The 22,510-nt window shown below is 38.7% G+C and overlaps 1 protein-coding gene across 1 annotated transcript in view; it reads left to right on the top strand.

The window, feature by feature from the left end:
* Positions 1–21,607, top strand: part of LOC117376858 (SEC14-like protein 2) — a 108,711-nt gene extending 87,104 nt beyond the window's left edge. The window contains exons 2-13 of the mRNA XM_033973403.2: positions 4,131–4,193; positions 7,347–7,422; positions 8,327–8,370; positions 8,849–8,911; positions 10,369–10,557; positions 11,214–11,309; positions 11,906–11,966; positions 12,052–12,135; positions 13,195–13,301; positions 18,757–18,896; positions 19,377–19,546; positions 20,549–21,607. Coding sequence (XP_033829294.1) covers positions 4,140–4,193; positions 7,347–7,422; positions 8,327–8,370; positions 8,849–8,911; positions 10,369–10,557; positions 11,214–11,309; positions 11,906–11,966; positions 12,052–12,135; positions 13,195–13,301; positions 18,757–18,896; positions 19,377–19,546; positions 20,549–20,646 — 1,182 coding nt within the window. The 5' untranslated portion in view covers positions 4,131–4,139 and the 3' untranslated portion in view covers positions 20,647–21,607. The remainder of the gene's footprint in view (positions 1–4,130; positions 4,194–7,346; positions 7,423–8,326; positions 8,371–8,848; positions 8,912–10,368; positions 10,558–11,213; positions 11,310–11,905; positions 11,967–12,051; positions 12,136–13,194; positions 13,302–18,756; positions 18,897–19,376; positions 19,547–20,548) is intronic.
* The last annotated feature ends 903 nt before the right edge of the window (positions 21,608–22,510 follow it).

Below are 22,510 nucleotides of genomic sequence, written 5' to 3'. Positions count from 1 at the left end.
TGATTAGCGGTGTATTGAAATTGTAAGCCTCCATTGTCACCATTATTACAATAGGCTTTCATGGATGTCATTCACTATACAATAATGATACAAAGAAACGGCCCATTAAACAGTAATTTACTGAAAGAGACAGAGGATCACAATAATGACAAAGAAGGTGCAGATTATAGCGGGAAACAAGGATGCTACATGCACAGAAGAGCTGCATTATACAGGGAACATGGCTCTATCATACTTCCATTACACGGACTCACAAAATATTACACAGACAAAAGCGCGGACTATACAGTGAATCACAAGCATGTTACAGGCAACAGAAGATTCAACAACAACAAACTTTATATATAAAGCGCTTTTCATACAAAAAATGTAACACAAAGTGCTTTACAGTGCATTAAAAACAGTCCCACCCAACCACCCCACAGCCAAACAACCCAACCCCAACACATCAATAAACATAACCAGAGAACCCCCCACCCCAACGCACACTCCCACCCACCACCCCAACACATGTTAAAATACCTTTGGTTTCATTAAAATATGTTTAAGTGCAATAGGCTGATTAAAGATGAACCAGATGAGAGAGCGCCATCAGAGGAACCATCTGCACCAGGAGCAGGGTCACCCACAGCCACAGGACACCAGCCCAGGGCCCAGAGGAGAGATGAGGTCAAGACCAAACCTCCAGGGCCCACGAGCCAGGGCCCAGCAGCCACAGCCAACCACAGCTCCCGGTGCAGAGGGCTCCCCAGAGGAAACACTGGCAAATCTAAAATTATTAAAAGAAATAAAAGAAATCAAAGCTAAACGAGCAAATAAAACATAAGTGTATATCATGGATATCAACATAAACACACTAGCCAGCCTAAATAAGCCTAAATAAATAAAGAAGTAAACTAAAGTGATAAATACTAGTCAAAAGCTATGCTAAAAAGATGGGTCTTGAGCCTGCTTTTAAAAACCTGAATGTTTGAATTCATTTTAACTAAGTGTGTAATTGAGTGTAATATAGGATATAGTTTAACTTGCAGACTCCTGTGGCCACCACCGCTCTGACCCCAACAACTTGTCCTGTGGAAAAAACACTACCATATTTGAATATTCTGCGCTGGTGGAACTTGTGGAAGGCTTAGATTGACCACGTTATGATTAGGCATACAGTATTATGACTTTAGAGATAATCACATGAATGTTACACAAACACAGAAGAGGATTAGACAAGCATTTTAAGATTAGGCATAATTCACAAAGCCTACCAACTCAAAGCACTATGACAGCCATGTTTTAGAATAGCTGAACACTACTTCAGTTGGCTTGTTCGGCATTCTCAGGCTTGATGGAGACGTTTTCTGTTGAATTTGCACTCTCCCCATGTGCGTGTGTGAATTCTAAGACGAAAGTACAAATAAAAAATAAAATCACACACTCAAAACATGAAGAAGGGGTTTGCTGCAATAAGAGTTGTATATTACCTCAACCAGGAGATTAAGGTAAGCAGAACGGTCTTCTTCAAGGCTGTCATCCATCTTGGTAGTTGGGGAAAGGGGTTTATAAACTTGTTAGACCCTACCTCTTACGTTTAGTACAACTAATGCTACATCAACTAACATGAATGCTACAGCTATTACTTCTACCATAAAAACCCAGTCCAACTTGAAACACCCCTTTGTCCTATAATATTATAAATACTAACGCCAGTACTAATACTAATGATATCATTGACTCCCCCCCCCCATCTGGAAGACTCTCATCCATTCTGGTAGTGGGTATGTATGACCTATGAACCCCTCTGACCCTACCTCTTACTCTACCATAGAACCTTTTAGTGCGAGTTGTGCATGTGGAGTGTGTCCTTAGTTTAAGCAGCTAGGGGCAGTTTTATTAGGCCCTACACAGAGAAAGGCATGGAGGAGTATGTCTAATCCCAGCCAACCAATCCATTTTACCAATTAAGCCTTTATAGAGCTCCGGATTGTGACGTCACAGCTAATGTTAAATCAATGGAGATTTTAAGATGCTAAATACCATTCAAAGGTTTCTTAGCCTTTAAATAATGATAATAATAGTTCATTTGATATTATTTATATTTACTGTACATTCAAGGACATTTTACATTGCATTATTCTCTCCATACTCTCCATAGTAGGATGTGTTGACCTGCAGTTACACAAAATGTCCAATAGAGGGCGCTGCACGGCCACATATAAACTCAGCAAGTCAACCGAGCTCATGGATCTATTATAACAACGAATGAACCTCATAAGGTTAGTGAATCCTCGAACGCTTTAAATGTTCACTTGTATGCATATGCTCTCAGTTTGGTGCCTCAATTTAGTTAAAAAAAAAACCCCAACACATTTGATTTATGAGTAAAAGTTCTTGGGCAGAGGTGGGTAGTACTCAATGAAATGTACTTTAAAAAAATAAATAAAATAAAGTGTGCTTTTCTAGCAGAATGCTTTTACTGCTGCTTGAGTAATATTTCTATTGAAGTAAAAAAATACTCTTACATGTGTTTTTCTCACTGTGTGTAAGTTTACAAGTGACAAAAGCTTTATGTATGAAATTATTTGAATATTTGAATATTTGTTTGTTTTTGTTTTTTTTTGCACCACTCTTTCAGATGTCTAATTTTTGTGTCTATCCTAAATCCTAGATTTTGTACATTAGGCTAGTTCATGTTTTGTCCTTCCAGGTAGCCTACATTAACTTCAATTTATAAATCAGATGTTACGTCCTGACAGTTACTCTTAAGTTAGTATTACTATTTACTATTACTACTATTACAGCTACTACTACTACTACTACTACTACTACTACTACTACTATTATTATTATTATTATTATTATTATTATTATTAGTAGTAGTAGTAGTAGTAGTAGTAGTAGTAGTAGTAGTAGTGGTGGTGGTGGTGGTTGTAGTAGTAGTAGTGGTGGTGGTTGTAGCAGTAGTGGTATTTATTATTATTATTATTATTATTATTATTATTATTATTACTACTACTACTACTACTACTACTACTACTACTACTACTACTACTACTACTTAATTCTACTTCTGTAATATTATTTTGAAGTAACTTTACTCCACACCACATTCCCACAGAGCATTCAGTGATGACACAGAAAATCCATTTACAGACAAATATCGCCTATGCAGTAGCTGTGACTGTGTGGAGCCCAAAACGTAGTCAAGCACAGGCACACACTATGTAACTTTTCTGATGGGAGAGTGCCATGCTACCTGTTTGTCTCTACGGAGATGTTGCTTTGTCTGCAATTTGAGGTTTTATTGCTCAGAAAATATCATGCCTGAAATACACCAGAACATTACACCCAAAACAATAACATGCAGACAGATAAGATTAGATTAGGGTTTAATAATTAGTTCAGTTCACCTTTAAGCCTACCACAATTAGGCCTACGTCACTATGCAGGGAATGTTGTCCATTTAAAGGTCCTATATTACACAAAATAGTTTCTTGTGAGCTTTAAACCAGGTTATAATGTTGTTGTTATATCTCCTCAAAAACATACCTGGAGTTAGTGTTTTGTTTCATTTGCACATGGTTTATTAGTCTGTCTATATCTCCAATGAAGCAGTAGTTTTCAAATGAACATCTCCTTTTACCTTTAGTTCAGTAGAGATTGGCAAGTCAAGGGTTGAAATAATCGAAATGATTATTTAAATCCAAATGTGTATGAAGTTTAAAGCCATAGTGAAGCACTTCCTGTATTACCACATGACGTCACAAGGTGGAACTGACTGTTTTCCGTTTGAGACAAACATGTTAAACATGTGCGAATGAAACAAAACACAACTCCAGGTCTGTTTGTGATAAGGAAACAACATTAGAACATAGAGAATAGTGTAATATGGGCCCTTTAAATGAGAATATGCGCGGCAGATTGTGGATTTACTCCGCTGGACAATGTTCTCAAGGGGTTTTCTCAATATATAAACTGTATCCTGTGAAGCACGCGGATCTGATTGGCTTTCCGTAGATAAAGGGCGGTGCTTGTGCGCAGAGCGAGTGACATAAGCTGTATCACCAGCTCCGTGAGCGCAATGGTCTGTGCGTCCTTCCGCTCATCATCTTCATCCCAAAACGAGCAGTGCTGAGCCTCAGAGCGCAGACATGAGCGGGAGAGTGGGGGATCTGAGCCCGAGACAGGCCGAGGCGCTGCAGCAGGTCTGTACCACATCTCTATCTATGTAGGATACTCCTGTCAATCTATTTACCATAACAGCGCGTCACTGGTCATCTGATACGACACTGTCACAACGATTTGCACTATAGGCATAGTCAGGATTCTCAAAACCTTATGACCAAGAAATGTGTCTTACTCTGAAACTAAGTGCTGTCCAGTGTGCTGAAATGTGACCATAGAGGGCACCCCCAACTTACTAAAGCTGTAATGCACAACAAATCCTCCTACAGTCTATCTTTTGAAATTATTCTTCATTTTACTGACATAGATTGGATTCACATGCTGCTACGACTAAAGGTTTGTCTCTTAAGGGTAGCTCAAATTGTGACTTCAAAATAATATTACTCAAGTAGAAGTGCAAAGCAATCGCCCAAGAAATTACTAAAAAGACTAAAGTACTACTAAGTAGCCTAACACAAAACTTAGATAAACTAAATAATATCTGAAGGAGATGTGCAAGAAATACAAATGTTTAAATAATTTCATATAGTCAATATCAAGATTTTGTCACTTGTAGAATTACATCTGTGTAGTCTCTCAGTCGTCCAGGTATGATCCATAGTAAAAGAAAAATATAAAATCTGTCAACTGGACAAAAAGTTGCAGGAGACGTTTCACTACTCATCCAAGTCGCCTCTTCAGTTGTGGTCAGATATAAAGCAGTGCCCACCAGTAATCTGACCAGAGCTGAAGAAGCAACTTGGATGAGCAGCCAAACTTTTTGTAAGCAGTAATCTGGTCTTTTCAGTGGAATATTTTTTAAATAACTGATGTTCTATAATGCTTTATAAACCATTATATTATCATAATAATATTATTACATAAGACAGTTCGTTCCATAAAGGTTGGGAGTCTCTGGACTTGATTTTATGATGGCTTATTGGAAAACATTGGATCACTACACATCTGTAGTGCAGTAATAGCCTAATGGTGTACAATTGGTTTTGTGTTTCACAAACCTCTCTAAGCACCACACTGTATTTATTCACTCCACATCAGGTTGGTTGGTTATAAATAGCCAGAGCTGCCGTGGGGCTGACTGAAGGAAGTGAGGCTGCCAATCTGCCCCACTGGCCCAGAAGTTCCATTGCACTCATCACATTCACACAGGTGTGTGATGTGTTTTGCCCACCACAGCAGCACATACTGGTCGGGATTGAACTGCTAATCTCTGGGTTGATGAGTTGATGGCCCACAGCGCTCGGCTGCAGCCAACTGAATCTCATTGACGCCAGCAGTCATAGAGGTGAATCTGGAGCCAAGTTCTATATTTGGAATTCCAACTGCAAGTGTCATAGCAACGAAAGAGCCAATCAGGAGTGAGGCTGATGAAGGTAACGCCCCTTCTTGCCTGCACCACTGGTTTGGCAGGGGGTGTGCCTGTCAGCATAACACATTTTGAAGTACGATATACTGTTGAAGGAAATCTACACAATAAACAATAATATTGAGACTCATTTGTGCCACTGACACAATATCTCTAAAGCAGGATTATCCCACAAATGTTCTAAATGTATTATATGGTTAAAAATCATGAACTGCAATAAATAAACAGCAGAATGAAGCACTTAGTATTTATTTTGTATCTCTAATGAGTGAACCCTCTATAGATCAAATATTTTGTAGTACAGAAAAATAACAAAAGGTCCCCACCCCCCTTACCAAAAAAAAAATAAATAAATAAATAAAAAAATGTTCCACCTATCTTATATTGAACAATAAGTCAATATAGTAATTTTTGTGACATTGACAGTGCATTTAGCAGTGCTGCCAATAAAACCTGTGGCTAATGCTAGCAGGATCAGCCCGATTTGTCTGTTATTAATGTTCATAGCTTAATTTATGGACAAAATGGCAAAATAAAAACACCAGGATCATGTAGAGTGGGTTAAAACGAACATTTTAAGGTCAGAAGTTAGAATGATGAGCCTGACAGCAGAGGTTACAGAGAGGGACGACGTTTTTTAATTAGAAAGTGAATTGTAGTTGATAAGTGGGAAGTTCGCCCATACTTCCTATTTGGAACGCAGTGGCTAGTAGGTTAGTTATGTCCATTTATGTGTACAGTCTATGGCTCTAATCACTGAGTCGCAGCCTCTTAGCATGTTGAATCACAGGTGCAAAGTTGACAGCAGCAAACACACCCTTTATACTGCTGCATGTGATCAGAGTTTCTTGGAAGAGTTTAAATAAGGATTGTTAAGCCTATAAGATGAGAGATAATGAGAGTTGTGATTTTTGATGCATTTGTTTGGCACAGACTGTGTTCATAAGGACTGATGACACACTATGGAGCATTTAACCCTTTAGATTAGACGCTGGTTTTAAAGGCTGTCTGACATGAAAACACATTCAAACCAACCTCAAACAGTGGCTTAAGAAGAACACAGTCTGTGAGCACTGATCCTTAAGGCTTTTTTAAAAGAGGGGGTATTATTCCAAATTGAGCTTTCTACCATGTTATAACTTTTTTCCCTCATCAAAAACATGCCTGAAGAGGTTTTAGATCCATCCATGCATGTTTGAGTAATTTTGCAATCTCTCCCGGGCCCTATTCGAACCCTCGTTATGGTTAGCAGTGCGATTGTATCCAAGTTCAGCCCACAAGCTTACGCCACCCACGCTATACAAAAGCAGTGTACAGAACTTCACAAACCTGATGCGATGTGCAGTAGTTTCATTAGCGAAATTCATGCAGATTGTAATGTGAGAGTGCTCTGAAGGGGGAGTGACTTATTAAACACGTCAAGGCATTGTTTTTGGCAAATATATCATTTTCAAAATAAATGGGTATATGGTGATCTATATACATTATGTGCTAACAATTAATACCCCATAGAAGTGTAAGTGTAGAAGTGTAGAAGTGTAGAAGTCCCATACACCGTCTAAGTCTACTGGTGTCATGTGTGTGTTGTTGGTTTGGTATTGAATGTGTGTACAGCTTGTTACCCCTAAATACATTTAAATCTACTGATGTAAATCTTTTAAATCTTTTGATGATTTAGAACGACCTTGTCCAGTGTAATTTTAATCCATGTTTAGCTCTAATTTAGGCCTAAGTAAGTAATTGGTGTTTGAGAAGCACTGTTTGTGATGCTTTGCTGTCACTTGTGTTGTCTCTGTGTCTGTTTCAGTTTCGAGAGAGAATCCAAGATGTCCTGCCCCTCCTTCCCGCACAGCACGACCACTTCCTGTTACGGTGGCTACGAGGTGGGTCTGTGATGACACGAAGGAAGTGAGCCAATGCATGGTGCTTGTGAAACTGACCCCTGTACCTGTAACATCCAGACACTCTGCTCAGTACTGCTCTGGCTCGGCATGTATCAGACTAATCCATATGTGGCTAATCGCATTAAAGATGCACCAGGGCCGACAGTCACCTCTGTGCCAGGGAAAGCTGTAGCAGTATATAGTCATTAGTGTAGTGGTCACGATACTAAAATTTCAAACTTGATTTCGAAACTAAGGAATAGATTCAACACCGATTCTGGTATTTAAACAATAGAATGTAATTTTCAACATTGAAAATTTTGTATCTTGATATTATTCCATAGTGGTCCATGGGCGTATATTAGTCTATGTGTCTTATAATTGTTCTGATACAGCTCTATTATTCTAAAGCTCTTCAGGAAAGGTTCTTTTCTGTCCTGTGAATGTGACTTTTTCAGTATTGCTACCTTCTCAAATGAGTATCTAGCTTCAATAATAGTTTTAGTATCTATTAGTATTTTCCGTAGGTTTGTCAACCATAGCCCACGACCCAGGCCCCTGTTCACATGATCTGTCAGACATTAGTCAGCTGTTGACGAAGACCTTTATTTACAGCAAATGTTTCCAGTCAAAGCAGGCCTCGTGTTTGTGGCGATCTGAAGTTCCCCTCTGGACCACGAGCTATGGGGCATTAGCTGTAATCCACACTAGTGGTTGTGACACTGTTGAGTAGGATTATTTGCACCAGAGCTAAGCACATTAGACATGCTATTAAACAATACTGTTCTTGTACAGGCCAGTCACACCGTAGCACATAGCCCCATCTCCAAATGCTCAAAGCAGCCTTTCAGTCCCTCGTCTCACCTCATCCTCCACATGTTTGTTTATCTCTCATCTGTTCCAGCCAGAAACTTCAGTGTTCCAAAGTCTGAGGCCATGGTGCGAAAGGTAACACCAAACCGGACCCTAGTGCATCACCCCTTCCCCCAAACGCACACACACACATGTGGAGCGTACATGCTTTTTGGGGACATTACTAGGTCTTAGTTAATTGCCTAACCTAAGGATAAGAGCACCTTTATTTCTCACGCAGTGGGGAAATTCCAAAAACGTTAAAAGGTTGTGTATTACGCAAAATTGACTCTTGTGAACTTTTAAGCCATTTTAGATAATTTTCACGTATATTAGTGTGCTCTGTGGACCGACCCTAGTGAATGAAATAAATATAACTCCAGGTATGTTTCTGATGAGGAAAGAACATTATAGATCAGAAAATAGAGTAATGTGGGCACATTAATCTAATCATAAAGGATTTATCGTGGGGCACCCGATTTTTGTCCCCATAAGGCAGGCAGCTCCATGATGTTAAGTTATACAGTTACTGCCCCCCCCCCTTCCTTCTAATGAGGAGTATTTGTGTTTGCAGCATCTGGACTTCAGAAGACAAATGGGTGTAGACGTGATCCTGACAGAGTGGCACCCCCCTGAGGTAAGACTGCTCAAGACCCCGGGTTTAGATTGTACTCAAGTATAAGTAATGTTGCATAGTACGTTGAAAGAAACATGGTAAGGATAAAATAGTACTTGGGGAAACAACTAGTCCACATAAGAACATTGTAAGAATGATGTAATATCAGATTTATAATTTTAAGTTGACTTTACTGTAAGAAGCACAAATGTTCAAATCATGTAATATTGTCATAAAGGTTTTGTCACTTGTAGACAAAGTGGAAATAATAACCAGATTTTAAAATAAGAAAACTCAAACTAAATATTGCTTAAACAGGGTAAAAGTATGGTGTCCAAAAGCTAATCCAAGAAGTACATGTTTCTCAAGTAGATTGGTAAATGTAACTGAGTACTACACCTTTGCACTGGTGGAAAGAGTTATTTAAACCTGTACTTGTACTTGTACTTAAGTATAATTCTAGCCATGTAATTGTAATTTGTTACTTTTAAACTCATAGTACCAAGCACAGCACAAGTCCCAATTGTCCCAATCCACGTCTATCTCACGTCTGTCTCTGCTCCTCTCTAAACCTTCAAACTCACTCCTGCTCTGATTGGACGGAGCTTAGATAATATATTATATATATTTGAAACAACTAAATTCATCCTTAATTTGTTCAGTTTATATAAAATACTGATCTAATATGATACTAAGAAATTGGTTAAAAAGTAACTAGTGCTCTGAGTAGTATTTTTCATGTGTTCTTTTGACTTTTACTTAAAAAATATTTTTGGAAGCAGTACTTGGACTTACATTTTTAGCCATATAACTGCACTTTTACTTGAGTACACATTTGTAGTACTTTTTCCACCACTGAGTAAAAGTAAAACTCCCTGATGAAGACTTCCATAAGTCAAAATGTGTTGGCATAGAAAATTATATAGGCTACTTAGCAATGACAAGATGAGGCTGATCATAGTATTTTGAAATAAAAAGTATGCATGAAAAATACTACTCTTACTCAAGTAGACCAGTTACTTTTTAATACAATTTTATGAAGCATTTTAGATCACGCTTTTTAAGGGTTCATATTATGCTGTTTTCTGTTATAATGTTCCCTCATCACAAACATACCTGAGTTTGTGTTTTGTTTCATTAAAACACAAATCCTGCATATTTAGGCAGTTCTTCTCACAGAAAGCATTCTGCTCCACTTTGTGATGTCATGTGGTAATACAGGAAGCGCTCTACTGAGTTTTGAAACTTCATACACCTTCACTACATCCCGAATCCCTACTATAAATAAAGTGAATTGAGTCGTTTAAACCACAACATGTATTTTGTGTGAGCTCAGAGGAGGCGATGCAGTGCTGTTCTGAGTGCTATGTGTGAAAAGGAACAGGGAGAGATGTGGATTGAGTCAAATGGGACTTTATTTAACTCATTTACAGTAATGTAAGTATTTGTGATTAGTTTGTTTCCCTCCCTGGTCCCAGGTGATAGAGAAGTATCTGTCTGGAGGCATGTGTGGCTATGACCGTGAGGGCAGCCCGGTGTGGTATGATGTGATCGGCCCTGTGGACCCCAAAGGCCTCTTCCTGTCTGCCTCCAAACAGGACTTCATCAGGTCCAAGATCCGTGACTGTGAGCGGCTACAGCAGGAGTGTGACCGCCAGTCTCAGAGAGTGAGCCACACAGCAGCACTATTTGTCAGGTTTAATGACTCTGTAAAGGCTGTTAACTCATACATTCTGGAGGCTAATGTGACGTGGAAGATAAGGCAATGTCAGTGGACAAATTGGGATGGATCAGAGAATATTTAAAGATTAAAGATTCAAAGAAATGTATTATCCTGTACACAGTGAACATATAGTTTAAACTATACAATGAAAATCTTGCTTACTTGCTCCCCTTAGAAATAAGTTAGTATAGAGACCTTTACTAAAACAGACATAGACCATAAACAGTGCCTGCATAAAAACAATTGCACTAGTCACACTCCCTGATTATTTAAAAGTAAATGGCACTCAAAGCACTTTCACACACCAGTGTACGCAGACACAGGGGGTGAGGGGGTAAGTGTCTTGCCCAAGGACACAACGACAACATATTCATATGTGAGTAATATCAGAGCAAGATGTCTGTAATCAGTTGTCCAGGCTGACACAAAAAAAAAAAAAAAACAACAACCAAAAAACATTAGTATTTAGATCTCATTTTGCCTCCAGATGCCTCCATCCTGCCATTTTGAACATTCTAACAACATTGGCTTTTAAAGGGTCTGTACATCACAGTAGTTTGTCATGTATTGCTCACATTGTGACTGTGTCTGTATCTGCAGCTCAACACAAACGTGGAATCCATCACTATGATCTATGATGTGGAGGGGCTGGGCCTGAGACATCTGTGGAAACCAGCCATAGAAACATATGGAGAGGTATGTCAGCTACTATATTTATAGGGAGATAATGCTTTCCATTTGCCTCTGCTTCAAATATGGTGGATTTCCATGGTAATGGTCATTTTTGGGCGTATCCCAACCTGACCTGTATATAAGATTTGCTCCACAAACATCCACTTCCTGGCCAAAAAAAAGGGTTACACATTCTAACATTTTGTTGGACCACCTTTAGCTTTGATTACGGCACACATTCACTGTGGCATCATTTCAATAAGCTTCTGCATTGATAATGGTAGAGTCTGACCGCTGCACAAAGCCTTCTCCAGCACATCCCAAACATTCTCAATGGGGTTAAGGTCTGGACTCTGTGGTGGACAATCCATGTGTGAAAATTATGTCTCATGTTCCTGAACCTCTCTTTCACAAATTGAGCCTGATCAATCCTGGCATTGTCATCTTGGAATATGCCCGTGCCATGAGGGAAGAAATCCACTGATGGAATAACCTGGTCATTCAGTATATTCAGGTGTCAGCAGACGTCATTCTTTGAGCACAGACTGTTGTTGAACCTAGACCTGACTCGTACCTATATTCTCGTACCTATTTGCTCACCTCTGCTCTCTTGTGAGTAGATCCTGCAGATGTTTGAGGACAACTACCCCGAGGGTCTGAAGCGGCTCTTCGTCATCAAAGGTGGGTTCAGATGGTTCAGATCTGATCTTAAATAAAATATGATTCAAATTTAGATTTAGAAATGTGATTGTTTTTTCTGCTGCAGCGCCCAAACTTTTCCCTGTTGCCTACAACCTGGTCAAACACTTCCTGAGCGAGAACACGCGGCAGAAGATCCACATACTCGGAGGTGAGAACCACAGTATTTCTGTTCACTATATCAACTGTTACAATTAGGGTTGTCAAGAACATCGAAAATCAGATAATAATCAATTCTAAAACTAGTATCAAAACTAGATACTCATTTAGGCAAGTATTGATACTAAAAAAGTCACATTCACAAGACAGAATTTAACCTTTCTTGAACAGCTTTAGTGTGATCTTGAGCTATATCAGAACATGTATAAAACCATTGACTACTCCATGGACCACTATGGAGCCTACTGGATGACTGAGGGATTACACAGATATAAGGATACATGATAATATAAAAGAAAGTACTACGATCTAATGCTGAAAATCACATTCTATTATATAAAGAAAAGTGTTTTTTTATTATCTATTATCTATTAATCCATTTCTTAGTAATGAAATAAATTTTGAAATTTTAGTATCGTGAAAACACTACTTACAATATATACATTTATATTTCTTGTGAAGGAATGAACATTTTAGAAAGGTCCACATGCTTAGTTTGGCAGTAAATGTTTTTTCAGTTAAGTGGCAGTTTGTGGAAAAAAGTAGAGAAAAAAAGTAAATATACTTGCCCATCAAATACAGATGATATCTCTGTGTTATTTATACAGAGGGATCAGTCTGGTCACTACTCCCTCCTATTTGTTTACTTCAGTGATGCATGTGAAAAAAGGATCTCATGTCACCTATCATTTACAAACAAAATGACATTTCTCTTACTTCAGAGTTCAGTGCTTCACTAATTGATTCTACAGAAATGTGCCATGTTTTTCAGTCCCTTGTGATATATATTTTTCCTTTCTTTTGTCCTTGTAAGCAGTCATATTTGTTTTGATATGACCTTATATCTGTGTAATCCCTCAGTTGTCCAGGTTCTGTCCTGTGAATGTTGACTTTTTTAGTATTGATACCTGCTCAAATGAATATCTAGTTTTGTTACTAATTTTAATATTGATTAGTATCTGATTTTCAATACTTTTGACAACCCCACTAAGCTGTCAGCTGCGCCAAGTTAGCTTCCAGTGCTCTGATGTGTTGCTGTTTGTTGGTTTAGCAAACTGGCGGGAAGTGCTACAGAAATACATTGATTCACAAGAGCTGCCCGCCGTCTATGGAGGCACAAAGACAGACCCCGATGGAGATCCACGCTGCCGCACATGGGTGAGTGCACCGCTTGGCCCAGTCCTGCAATGTAACAGAGATGTCAAGTCTGAGAATCATAATAAGAAGGTTTAAAAGGAATTCCCTCCCCCTCACCTCACTATTTTTTCTGCCCTTTGCTAATGAAGTTAATTATTTAATGTGACAGCTAAACACTCTGCCACTCACTCCCGAAGACACATGACTACAAACCACTCTGCCACTCACTACAGAGGACACACACTCACTACAGAGGACCCATGACTGCTAACCACTCTGCCACTCACTACAGAGGACACACACTCACTACAGAGGACCCATGACTGCTAACCACTCTGCCACTCACTACAGAGGACACACACTCACTACAGAGGACCCATGACTACAAACCACTCTGCCACTCACTACAGAGGACACACACTCACTACAGAGGACCCATGACTGCTAACCACTCTGCCATTCACTCCAGAGACACCCTCTTTTTAAACCTTTGGATTGTGTTGTATTAGTTGTTATGATTGCAGTAGTTCTAGTAGTAGTTGTAGTAGTTGTAGTAGTTGAGGTAGTTGCAGTACGAGAATGCAGGTAGTAGAGGTTGAATAGCACCAGGTTGCGTCCCTTGTAGATTATAATAGCTGTGTTTTGCTGTGTGGGGCTGGGTACAGACAGTGAAGTGCATTCAACAAGCTAGACAACTCATTTGACTAAAACACAGTTAACATGATTACATTTAAGATTTTATTACAAATCTTGCTTTTTTTTCTTTTTTGTTGAATGAAGTTTATAATTTTACTTCTTGATTGGACACGGGCAGCAGATGTGACATGTGTAGAGGTAGTTTTCATGACTGTTACCTATAGCAACCATAATGTTAACAAAGGCCAGAATAATTACGGTTAGACTAGTACAGTGCTTCTCAATTATTTTCTATCATCAAACTCAAACTCAAAAAACTCCAGCGTCTTATCAGCGTGACTGAGGTGTAATGAGGCGTCTTAACTTATTTGGTTTCATACTGTCCGCTGCCACAGCAGACACCGGTCTGTCCTCGTGTCCCACCAGAGTCACGGTGAAGCCAAGTGCTAAATACACTTCATCAGACTTCCTCGTCTTATTTTTACTTCACCTCCGTCTATATCCGCCTTTCTTTTCATCCCTGTTACAATGTTTTCCATAGTGTCTCTTTAGCAAAAGTGTTTCTTGTTCACTGTTCTGTGTCACGATCTGTTCGCTCTCTCCTGCTCTTTGTTGTGCGCACTGCGTACAGTACTACAATGTCATACGCGGAGTCATACGCGCCCCCTTCCCCGGTATCTCACCGCGCCCCCGCAGGGGGGCGCGCCCCACTATTTGAGAACCACTGGACTAGTACAAATAAATGACAACACCTTTATTTGGTTTGAACTGCCTGAACTGAAAAATGCTTTCCTTGTGCCGAAATTATCTCTGCATTTTGGATGGAGTTTTCTGTGTTGATGAAGTAGAGACACAGGTTTTACGTGCTCTTGATGTACTGTTAATGGTATAGGAAATGTCTTTAATATTGGGTGTGGTAAATACTTTGTTATAGGAGTATAGTAAAGCTCAGAATCTTGTTATAATGTTATGGTTAAAACTGCACTGCGTCACTTTACTTTTACTTTCACTTTATTTTTGTGATATTTTATTCTTTTATGTATTGTGAAGCGACTTTTAGTGCCTTGAAAAGCGCTATATAAATAAAATGTATTATTATTATTATTATTATTATTATTATTATTATTATTATTATTATTATTATCTGATAGAGGGTTCGGCACCTGTTTCCATGGAGATGTAATTGCTTTGGCCTGAATGTTCAACAGTGTGACTCAGGGCAACAGGACAAAATTGAGAAATTTAGGGCTGAATGATTTGGGGAAAAAATATCGAATGTGATTAGATTTGAGATTTATGTTTTAATAATAGGATTCTGTTCAAAGTTGAATTGTCAAAAAGACTGAAATATGAACTGACAAACTAATACAAGAATAACATTTCAGCACATGTTAGTACAGATCTAAATTACAGGGTTATCAGTGTTTATACAGAATAAGACAAGATATTTAGCTGTTTGTGGAGACAATTATGGTACTTCAAAAATTGCAGCCTTTGTGATTTGTTAATTTGGTCCATTTAAACTGCAATTTTGATTTGATTGTTATTCATCTTCCAGTGCTAAAAGACTTAGGCCAACAATGCCAACAATATGACATGAAGCATAGAGACCCAGCCCCCCAAGTGAGAATAGAGCCTTTAGTCACATACAGAAGTGGGTAGTACTTAGTAACACTTAGCTGAGTAAGTTTTGAAAGAGATTGTACTTCTGTTTTTTGGAGACCATACTTTTAACTACTTGAATAATGAAGTAACCGTTCTCTTACTTGGATACAATTTGGTTACTCTTGTAAGTCTAGTACAAGTGAGTAATAATATTAGAGGCAACATTACTCTTATGCAATTTTTTAGCTGCTCTACCCGCCTCTGGTTGGCTATAGAGAACCTTTACCCTACCCCCTACCCCAGCTCTGCTCTGAGGTTATCAGGACCCCCAGACTGACCCGCCTCCTCTCGCGTCTCCTCAGATAAACTGGCCCCAGGAGACGGGGGAGCTCCAGGACTGTCCCAGAGAGGGCCAGGCTCTGCTGTCGAGCGTGGCCCAGGCAGGTGCATGCTCCTCGGCTGTGGGTTGTGGAGGATCTGGGGAAACAAGTGACATCAGCACATTGTAGAATCTCCGTAGTTTAAAGTGCATATGACAGATTAAAATGTAGTTAACATGATGAAGATTTTACTGAAGATTTTAACATATAAGTAATGAAGAATTTTACTTCCTGGTTTGACACGGTTAGCGGTGTGACATTTGTAGAGGTAATTCCATATCTGTTATGTAACAAAAATAATGTTAACAAGGGCCATAACTTGACTAAAACGCACAATAATTATAATTAGACTAATAAAAATAGATGACAACACCTTTATTTTGCTAAATGCCAGAACAATAACTTAATAATAACACTATCACTGCATTTTGGATGAAATATTTGCTGTTGATGACATAGTTAGAGGTATTCTGTTTTACAACTCACTGCTACTTCCTTTATTTTTTTTACTTTTCTTCTCAACTTTTTTATTCCAACTTAAATGGCATAAACCTATGATACATCTTCACCACAGGTAATATCCCACCAAACCTTGTCAGAAATAGAAAAAACATGAAAACCTGTCATATGCACTTTAAAATTCTGTGCTGGAACGTGCTGTTTAACTGTCAGGTTGCAGTTATGCCGTTATTGTCCTGGTTTATGGTTAATGCCTCTGTGATTACTGGGTCTATTCGTATAAAACTAAATCATATCCTGTGTCAGCATAAATAAATAAAAGTAAAATTATTTTGTTGCGTAGAAGTGGTTGCCAATACTCTGTGAGTCTGGTCACTGGTGAATTTCCCCACTTTCAGATGGGTGTGATTGACAGGTGGATTAGCCAATCAGGGAAAGGTATGGTCCAGTCCGCTGATATCAAAATTAATATGGCTGCGTTTGAGGAAAAAAGAAAGGAATGAAATATCACAGGAGACTGAAAAACATGGTGGATTTCTACAGAATCAATAAACGAAGCTCTAAACTGTTAATCTGAGGTGAGAGAAAAGTCATTTTGTTTATAATGATAGTTCGTTTCACATGTGTCATTGAAATAAACAATCTGACTGCAAGATCATGCTTAGTTGTTCTGGCTTTAGATGTGACAGAGGGTGTGGTGACCAGACTGATATCTCTCTGTATAAAAAACACTGAGAGATATCATTCTGGATTTGTCAGGCAATAAAAGTGGTGCCATTATTCAACCCCAAAAACATAACTGTTGTTAGTAGAAAGGACTTTAAGCCATAAGATTAATATGGCAATCCCTAACAAATAATATTAAAGCTCAGCTACTTTTGTGGATGTGGTTTCTTTCAAAAACAGTAGAGTAGAGTTATATAAACCCCTGCCCTCCATCTGAAATGATGACGTCATGCAGAATGTGACCGTAGTCATAGAAAAAACTGTAGTGATGTTTAGAGAAATGTGTGTGTTTGACTTTGGAGCTGCTCACTTTGTATTGTCTTCAATAAAAAACACATTTGTAGAAGAGTGGTACTTGTGATGTCTTGTGATAAATATACTTGTGATATATATATATATATATATATATATATATATATATATATATATATATATATATATATATATATATATATATATATATACATATATATATATATATATATATATATATACTTGTGATATATATATATACACTTGTGAGATATATATATATATATATATATATATATATATATATATATATATATATATATATATATATATATATATATATATATATATATATATATATATAAAATAAATTTAAACTGTATTGAAACTAGATACTCATTTGATCAAATATCAATACTGAAACTAGTCTCATAAAAGGGTCGACACTGAACCTTTCCTGAATAGTTTTGGAATTGTATTAATGTATTGTTTATTTGATAGGGACAGATACAACAAACATAATTTCTCATCATTTGTTGTCGGTATCACAGTGTTCACAGTCAAAAGTAAAAAAATTCATACACAGACTCATACACTAAAGGTAAAATGTCACATAGCAATTTTTCAAATAGAACTGCTAAACTAGGAAATACCTGGAGGACTAAAGCGGAGAGTGAAGGGGGAGGAGTGGCAGGGTCTGGAGGTATAAAAAACAGGTATCAACATATCTAACACTAAACCTGCAGCAAGGAAGATCATGCTATGATCAGGGCAGTCTTGGGTGATACCATCAACTACTAGAAATTGTAGCAGCCCCTGAAGGCAGCACTTAAGATGGTTTATCCAGAAAGCTGAAAATGTGACTAGGAACAGTGCACAATGCTATTAAAATATCATATGCACAGCTTAGTAGCTAAAAAAAAGTTGATTTAGTGTTTAGTTACACTTTAAAGGTTTTAAAGGTCCTATTACGCAAAATCGACTCGTGTGAGCTTTAAGCCATGTTGTTACCTGATCCAAACATATAGGTTACCTAGAACTGTGTTTTGTTTCAGTCACACGTTTTTGTAACCTTATATTATTAGGCTGTCCTCAAAAATCAAAATGTTCTGTTCAAGTTCAATTGTTCATCTTAACAGCCATCTTTTAAATGGGAAATGGTAACTGGTAAAATTTTGATATAGCACTTTTCCACCTCAAGGAACCACTCACCCATTCACACACACATTTGTAGAGAGCTTGATTCAAACTGCCAACTTTCAGATCAGTGGACAAATGCTCTTCCGAAAAAATGTTGTTTAAATACATTTTGTTATTTTGAACATTCCACCATAGAAATGCATGTTGAACACCCCCAGCGTGATGTCCTGTCATCGTGACTTCCCTCCTCCTCTCTCTGCTGTGATACTGTGCTGTAGATTAACCATGTGGGTCCAGTGCCGCGCTGCTACTACGTCAGAGACCAGGTGAAGGTGGAGTACGAGCAGAGCCTGACCGTGAGCCGACGCTCCACACAACAGCTCGACTATGACATCCTGGTGCCCGGGTGTGTCCTTAGGTATACAGCAACACTGCAGCACACACACACACACTGACTGAGAGGAGAGGAGCCGCCATCACACACACTCACTCAGACTTACTCACATTGGGAAGAGTAACTAAAACTTTTATTACCTTCAAATTATAAATCAAATATTACTTCCAGTTACTCCAGTTGCTCTTTAAGTTACTCTTATTTGAGTAGTAGTTTTCCCAAATACTCTACTTTGTACTTCTACTTGTGTAATATGATTTGAAAGTAATGTTACTCTTACTTGAGTACAATTTTTGGCTACTCTAACTACCTCTGTCCGTGTGTGATTTTCCTTCTCAAATTAATATTTAATGCAGTACGGACGGCAAATCTGTTTTGTGTTATGTTTTTATAATTTAATGCAACTCAGTGTGAAAGTATTCAGAATACAGTACTCTTGCAGCTTTACTTAACATTGAGAACCATGGTGGTAGCAGAGGATCCTGAAGCCAGTGCTGTGCACAGGTGGCAGTTCTGCAGTGACAGTGCCGACATTGGCTTTGGCGTCTTTCTGAAGACTAAAAAGGGTGATCGACAGAGAGCGTCCCAAATGACAGAGGTGGTGGTCAACCAGCGCTACAACGCTCACCTGGTGCCCGAGGACGGATCACTGACGTGTGAAGTACCTGGAGTCTGTGAGTACTGTGCCCATTTCAACCTGCATCAGTAAAACTGGAGGAGTTAAATTGGCTTGACTGTAGAATCTGAACTGGAGTACATTCAGCTATAGTCAGTGTCAGTTTTTGGAATTGTTTCAAGGTATACTGGGCTGGTTTATTTTCTATTTTAATTCCAGTCAGTGTATAGCCCAAAATCACAGCAGTCGCCTCGCAGGGCTTCACAGAATTGTTGATTTAACAACAAAAAGGTAGAAAAGTGAAACAGTCATTGGTGAATAACACACAGATCAACATTCACAAGAAACAAGCACATGTAGAAGTTTAACTTCTGCTGGAGAGTCCTCTGCCTTTAATTTGACTGTTATTTTGACCATAGACTGTATAAAGAAGTGGACTAAGTGAGTGTGACGTCACCCATAGCGTTTGGCTCCAGTCAAATGAAGCTCATCGAGGCTAGAACAGTTATAGTGGTGAATTTGGAGCCAAGTTCCAAATTTGGAATTCTGAGTGCAAGTATCATAACACATACGACGGAAGAGGTTTTAGATGTCATCCATGTGTGTCCATCATCTATGTATGTTTGAGTCATTTTGAGTGATCTCTCCCAGACACTATTCCTTACAGTTAGCTGTGAAATTCAGTGCAATGCTCTGCCCACAAGCTTAGGTCACCCATGCTCCCACATGACAACTCTCCATAAATATGCAAAAGAATGTAACAAAACTGTACACAGCAACTTGACAAACTTGATGCGATGTGCAGTAGCTTCATTAGCGGGATGCACACTGATTGTATTGTGCTAGGAGCAAATGGAGAGGGGGCTCAGAACGTCAAAACCAAAAATGAAACTTGTTAATACGTTTTTTCGGCAAATACAGCATTTTCAAAAACAACAAAATGTAACTTGGTGACCTAAATATGCTATGTGTTATGTGTTAGCAGTTAATACCCCATAGAAGTAAATTACATCATCTGTAAGTAATATGAGAATAATCCTGTAACCTGCTCCATTCACAGATGTTCTGCGCTTTGACAACACCTACAGCCTCCTGCAGCCCAAAACCATCCATCTCACTGTGGAAGTTCTACTCCCAGACCACTGCCCCGGCCCATGAGCAATGCACCTGATGAACCCTAAAACCCACTGTGCCTCAGCAGGACAGCGATGAATGTGTCCCACGTGTTTGATGCCTTACTCCACTCATGGTTGTATAGAAGTATATGAAGTCGTATTATGAACAATATGCATTTGTGTTCTGTTATGCACTGGCTGTGAACAGTCTCCCACTGTATATGTGAGTTTATGTGTAATATCTGTAATTACTGGGCCTATTACTATTAAAGCTGACTCGATTTCAGTACCAAGAGAACGACTTGATGACAACAACATAGAGAGACAACAGAACGCTATTTTCTTTAAAGGCCCTGTAACTCATTTTTGCTGTCTTAAAAATGTGAAAAACAGAACCAGTTAATTCAACATTTCAATGGTTTGCAGAGGTCCAGAGTTATTCCTCACTTATGCTTTCCTTGCATCCTAATATCAGGTGTTATACTGGTTCTGGTATAGAACTACCTGGGATACACAGATAGGCTACTTATGGTACATATTAAACATATTTTACATCAGTAGTTTGTGGAAAAAACTGCCACTGCACCCATGAGAGCACCCCACTGAATGTGCCTGTGGAGCGGGACTCTTGTTGAGGGTGATCGCATCAAAAAGTTGGGTGAGCCATGAGATTTGGTGGGACAGACACAACTTGATATAATAATGTATTTAAGATAACATTTAGCCTATAGCCTTTTGACAGTTTATAGAGGGTCTGTAGGTCTCCACCATGGAGATAAACAGTGAATTAGCCTAGTATTTAATGGACTAGGGATACAACATTATGTGGGTCATGATATTGTTAGAATTAAGTTGAATAAATTCACGGATGGCTAGTTGAAGGACTATGTGGAAATGTGTTATCAAATGTAATCCCCACCAGCGACAGTGGCCCTTCCCCTCTGTCCCCTCTACACCCTGCACCGCTCTCGTCATTTTAACCCCTGAAACTTGTAGGAAGGAAAAAATGTCTTAACGGACCATTTTATTTTTTTGGTTTGTTTTTTATCAAAGGCCTAATATAGCCAAATGCTTGCCTTCATTTTTGATGACATGGTTTATAAAGTTTAATTGAGCAATAAAAGTTGCGTGTGTCCTGACACCCAGTGTGTTTCCAGTGACACAGCAAACTCGGCAACTTTGGCTGTATTGTGAATTTCATTTGACATTTTCTTAAGAATTAAGTTAATTATAGTGTAGGCTAGTTTTTTGCGACTCGAGGCACATTAAGTAGCCTTAAAGTCTTGTCATTACATTATATTTTACAGTTAGTATTCCTTCTCACACACACTGGTCCATAGTCAGTTTTGGAGGTGCTGCTGATAAATTGGGACCATGAATCTGCATTGCAGCACCCATTGCTCCTGAAGCGGTGCCTCCATGGCATTGAAAGATGGGTCAAATGCAGAGGACAAATTTCCTTATAGAAACAATAAAGTCTACCTTAATATTAATTCTGGTCCTGAGCAGCCCTCAGATGAGCTCATGTGTAACTCCTGTGCTCTGACCAGAGACTAGACTCATCATTAATGTTCTGGACTCCTTTGATTCTTTTACTCAGTCTGTCTGAAATAAATAATATAAAATGCTTTAAAACAGAAACTGGTTCAGCCAAAGGACAAAACCCCAAGCCATAAACAAAGTAATGTGGTCTACTCCATTCAGTGTAGTGAAGAGTGCAGTGAGCGTTACACTGGAGAAACTAAACGGGCACTTCATAAGAGAATGTGCCAACACTGTTGCGAGGGCTCCTCTGGACCCCAGTCCGCCGTACATCTCCATCTCAAAGACACTACCCTCATTTGAAGATAGTGAGGTACAGATCTTAACCAGAGAAAAACGGTTTGAGAGGGGAGCTAAAGCAGATT

This window comes from Periophthalmus magnuspinnatus, chromosome 9 (assembly GCF_009829125.3).
Source record: "Periophthalmus magnuspinnatus isolate fPerMag1 chromosome 9, fPerMag1.2.pri, whole genome shotgun sequence".
Lineage (NCBI taxonomy): Eukaryota > Metazoa > Chordata > Actinopteri > Gobiiformes > Gobiidae > Periophthalmus > Periophthalmus magnuspinnatus.
The sequence above is the reverse complement of the archived record's forward strand: the minus strand, read 5'-3'. Positions and strand labels throughout refer to the sequence as shown.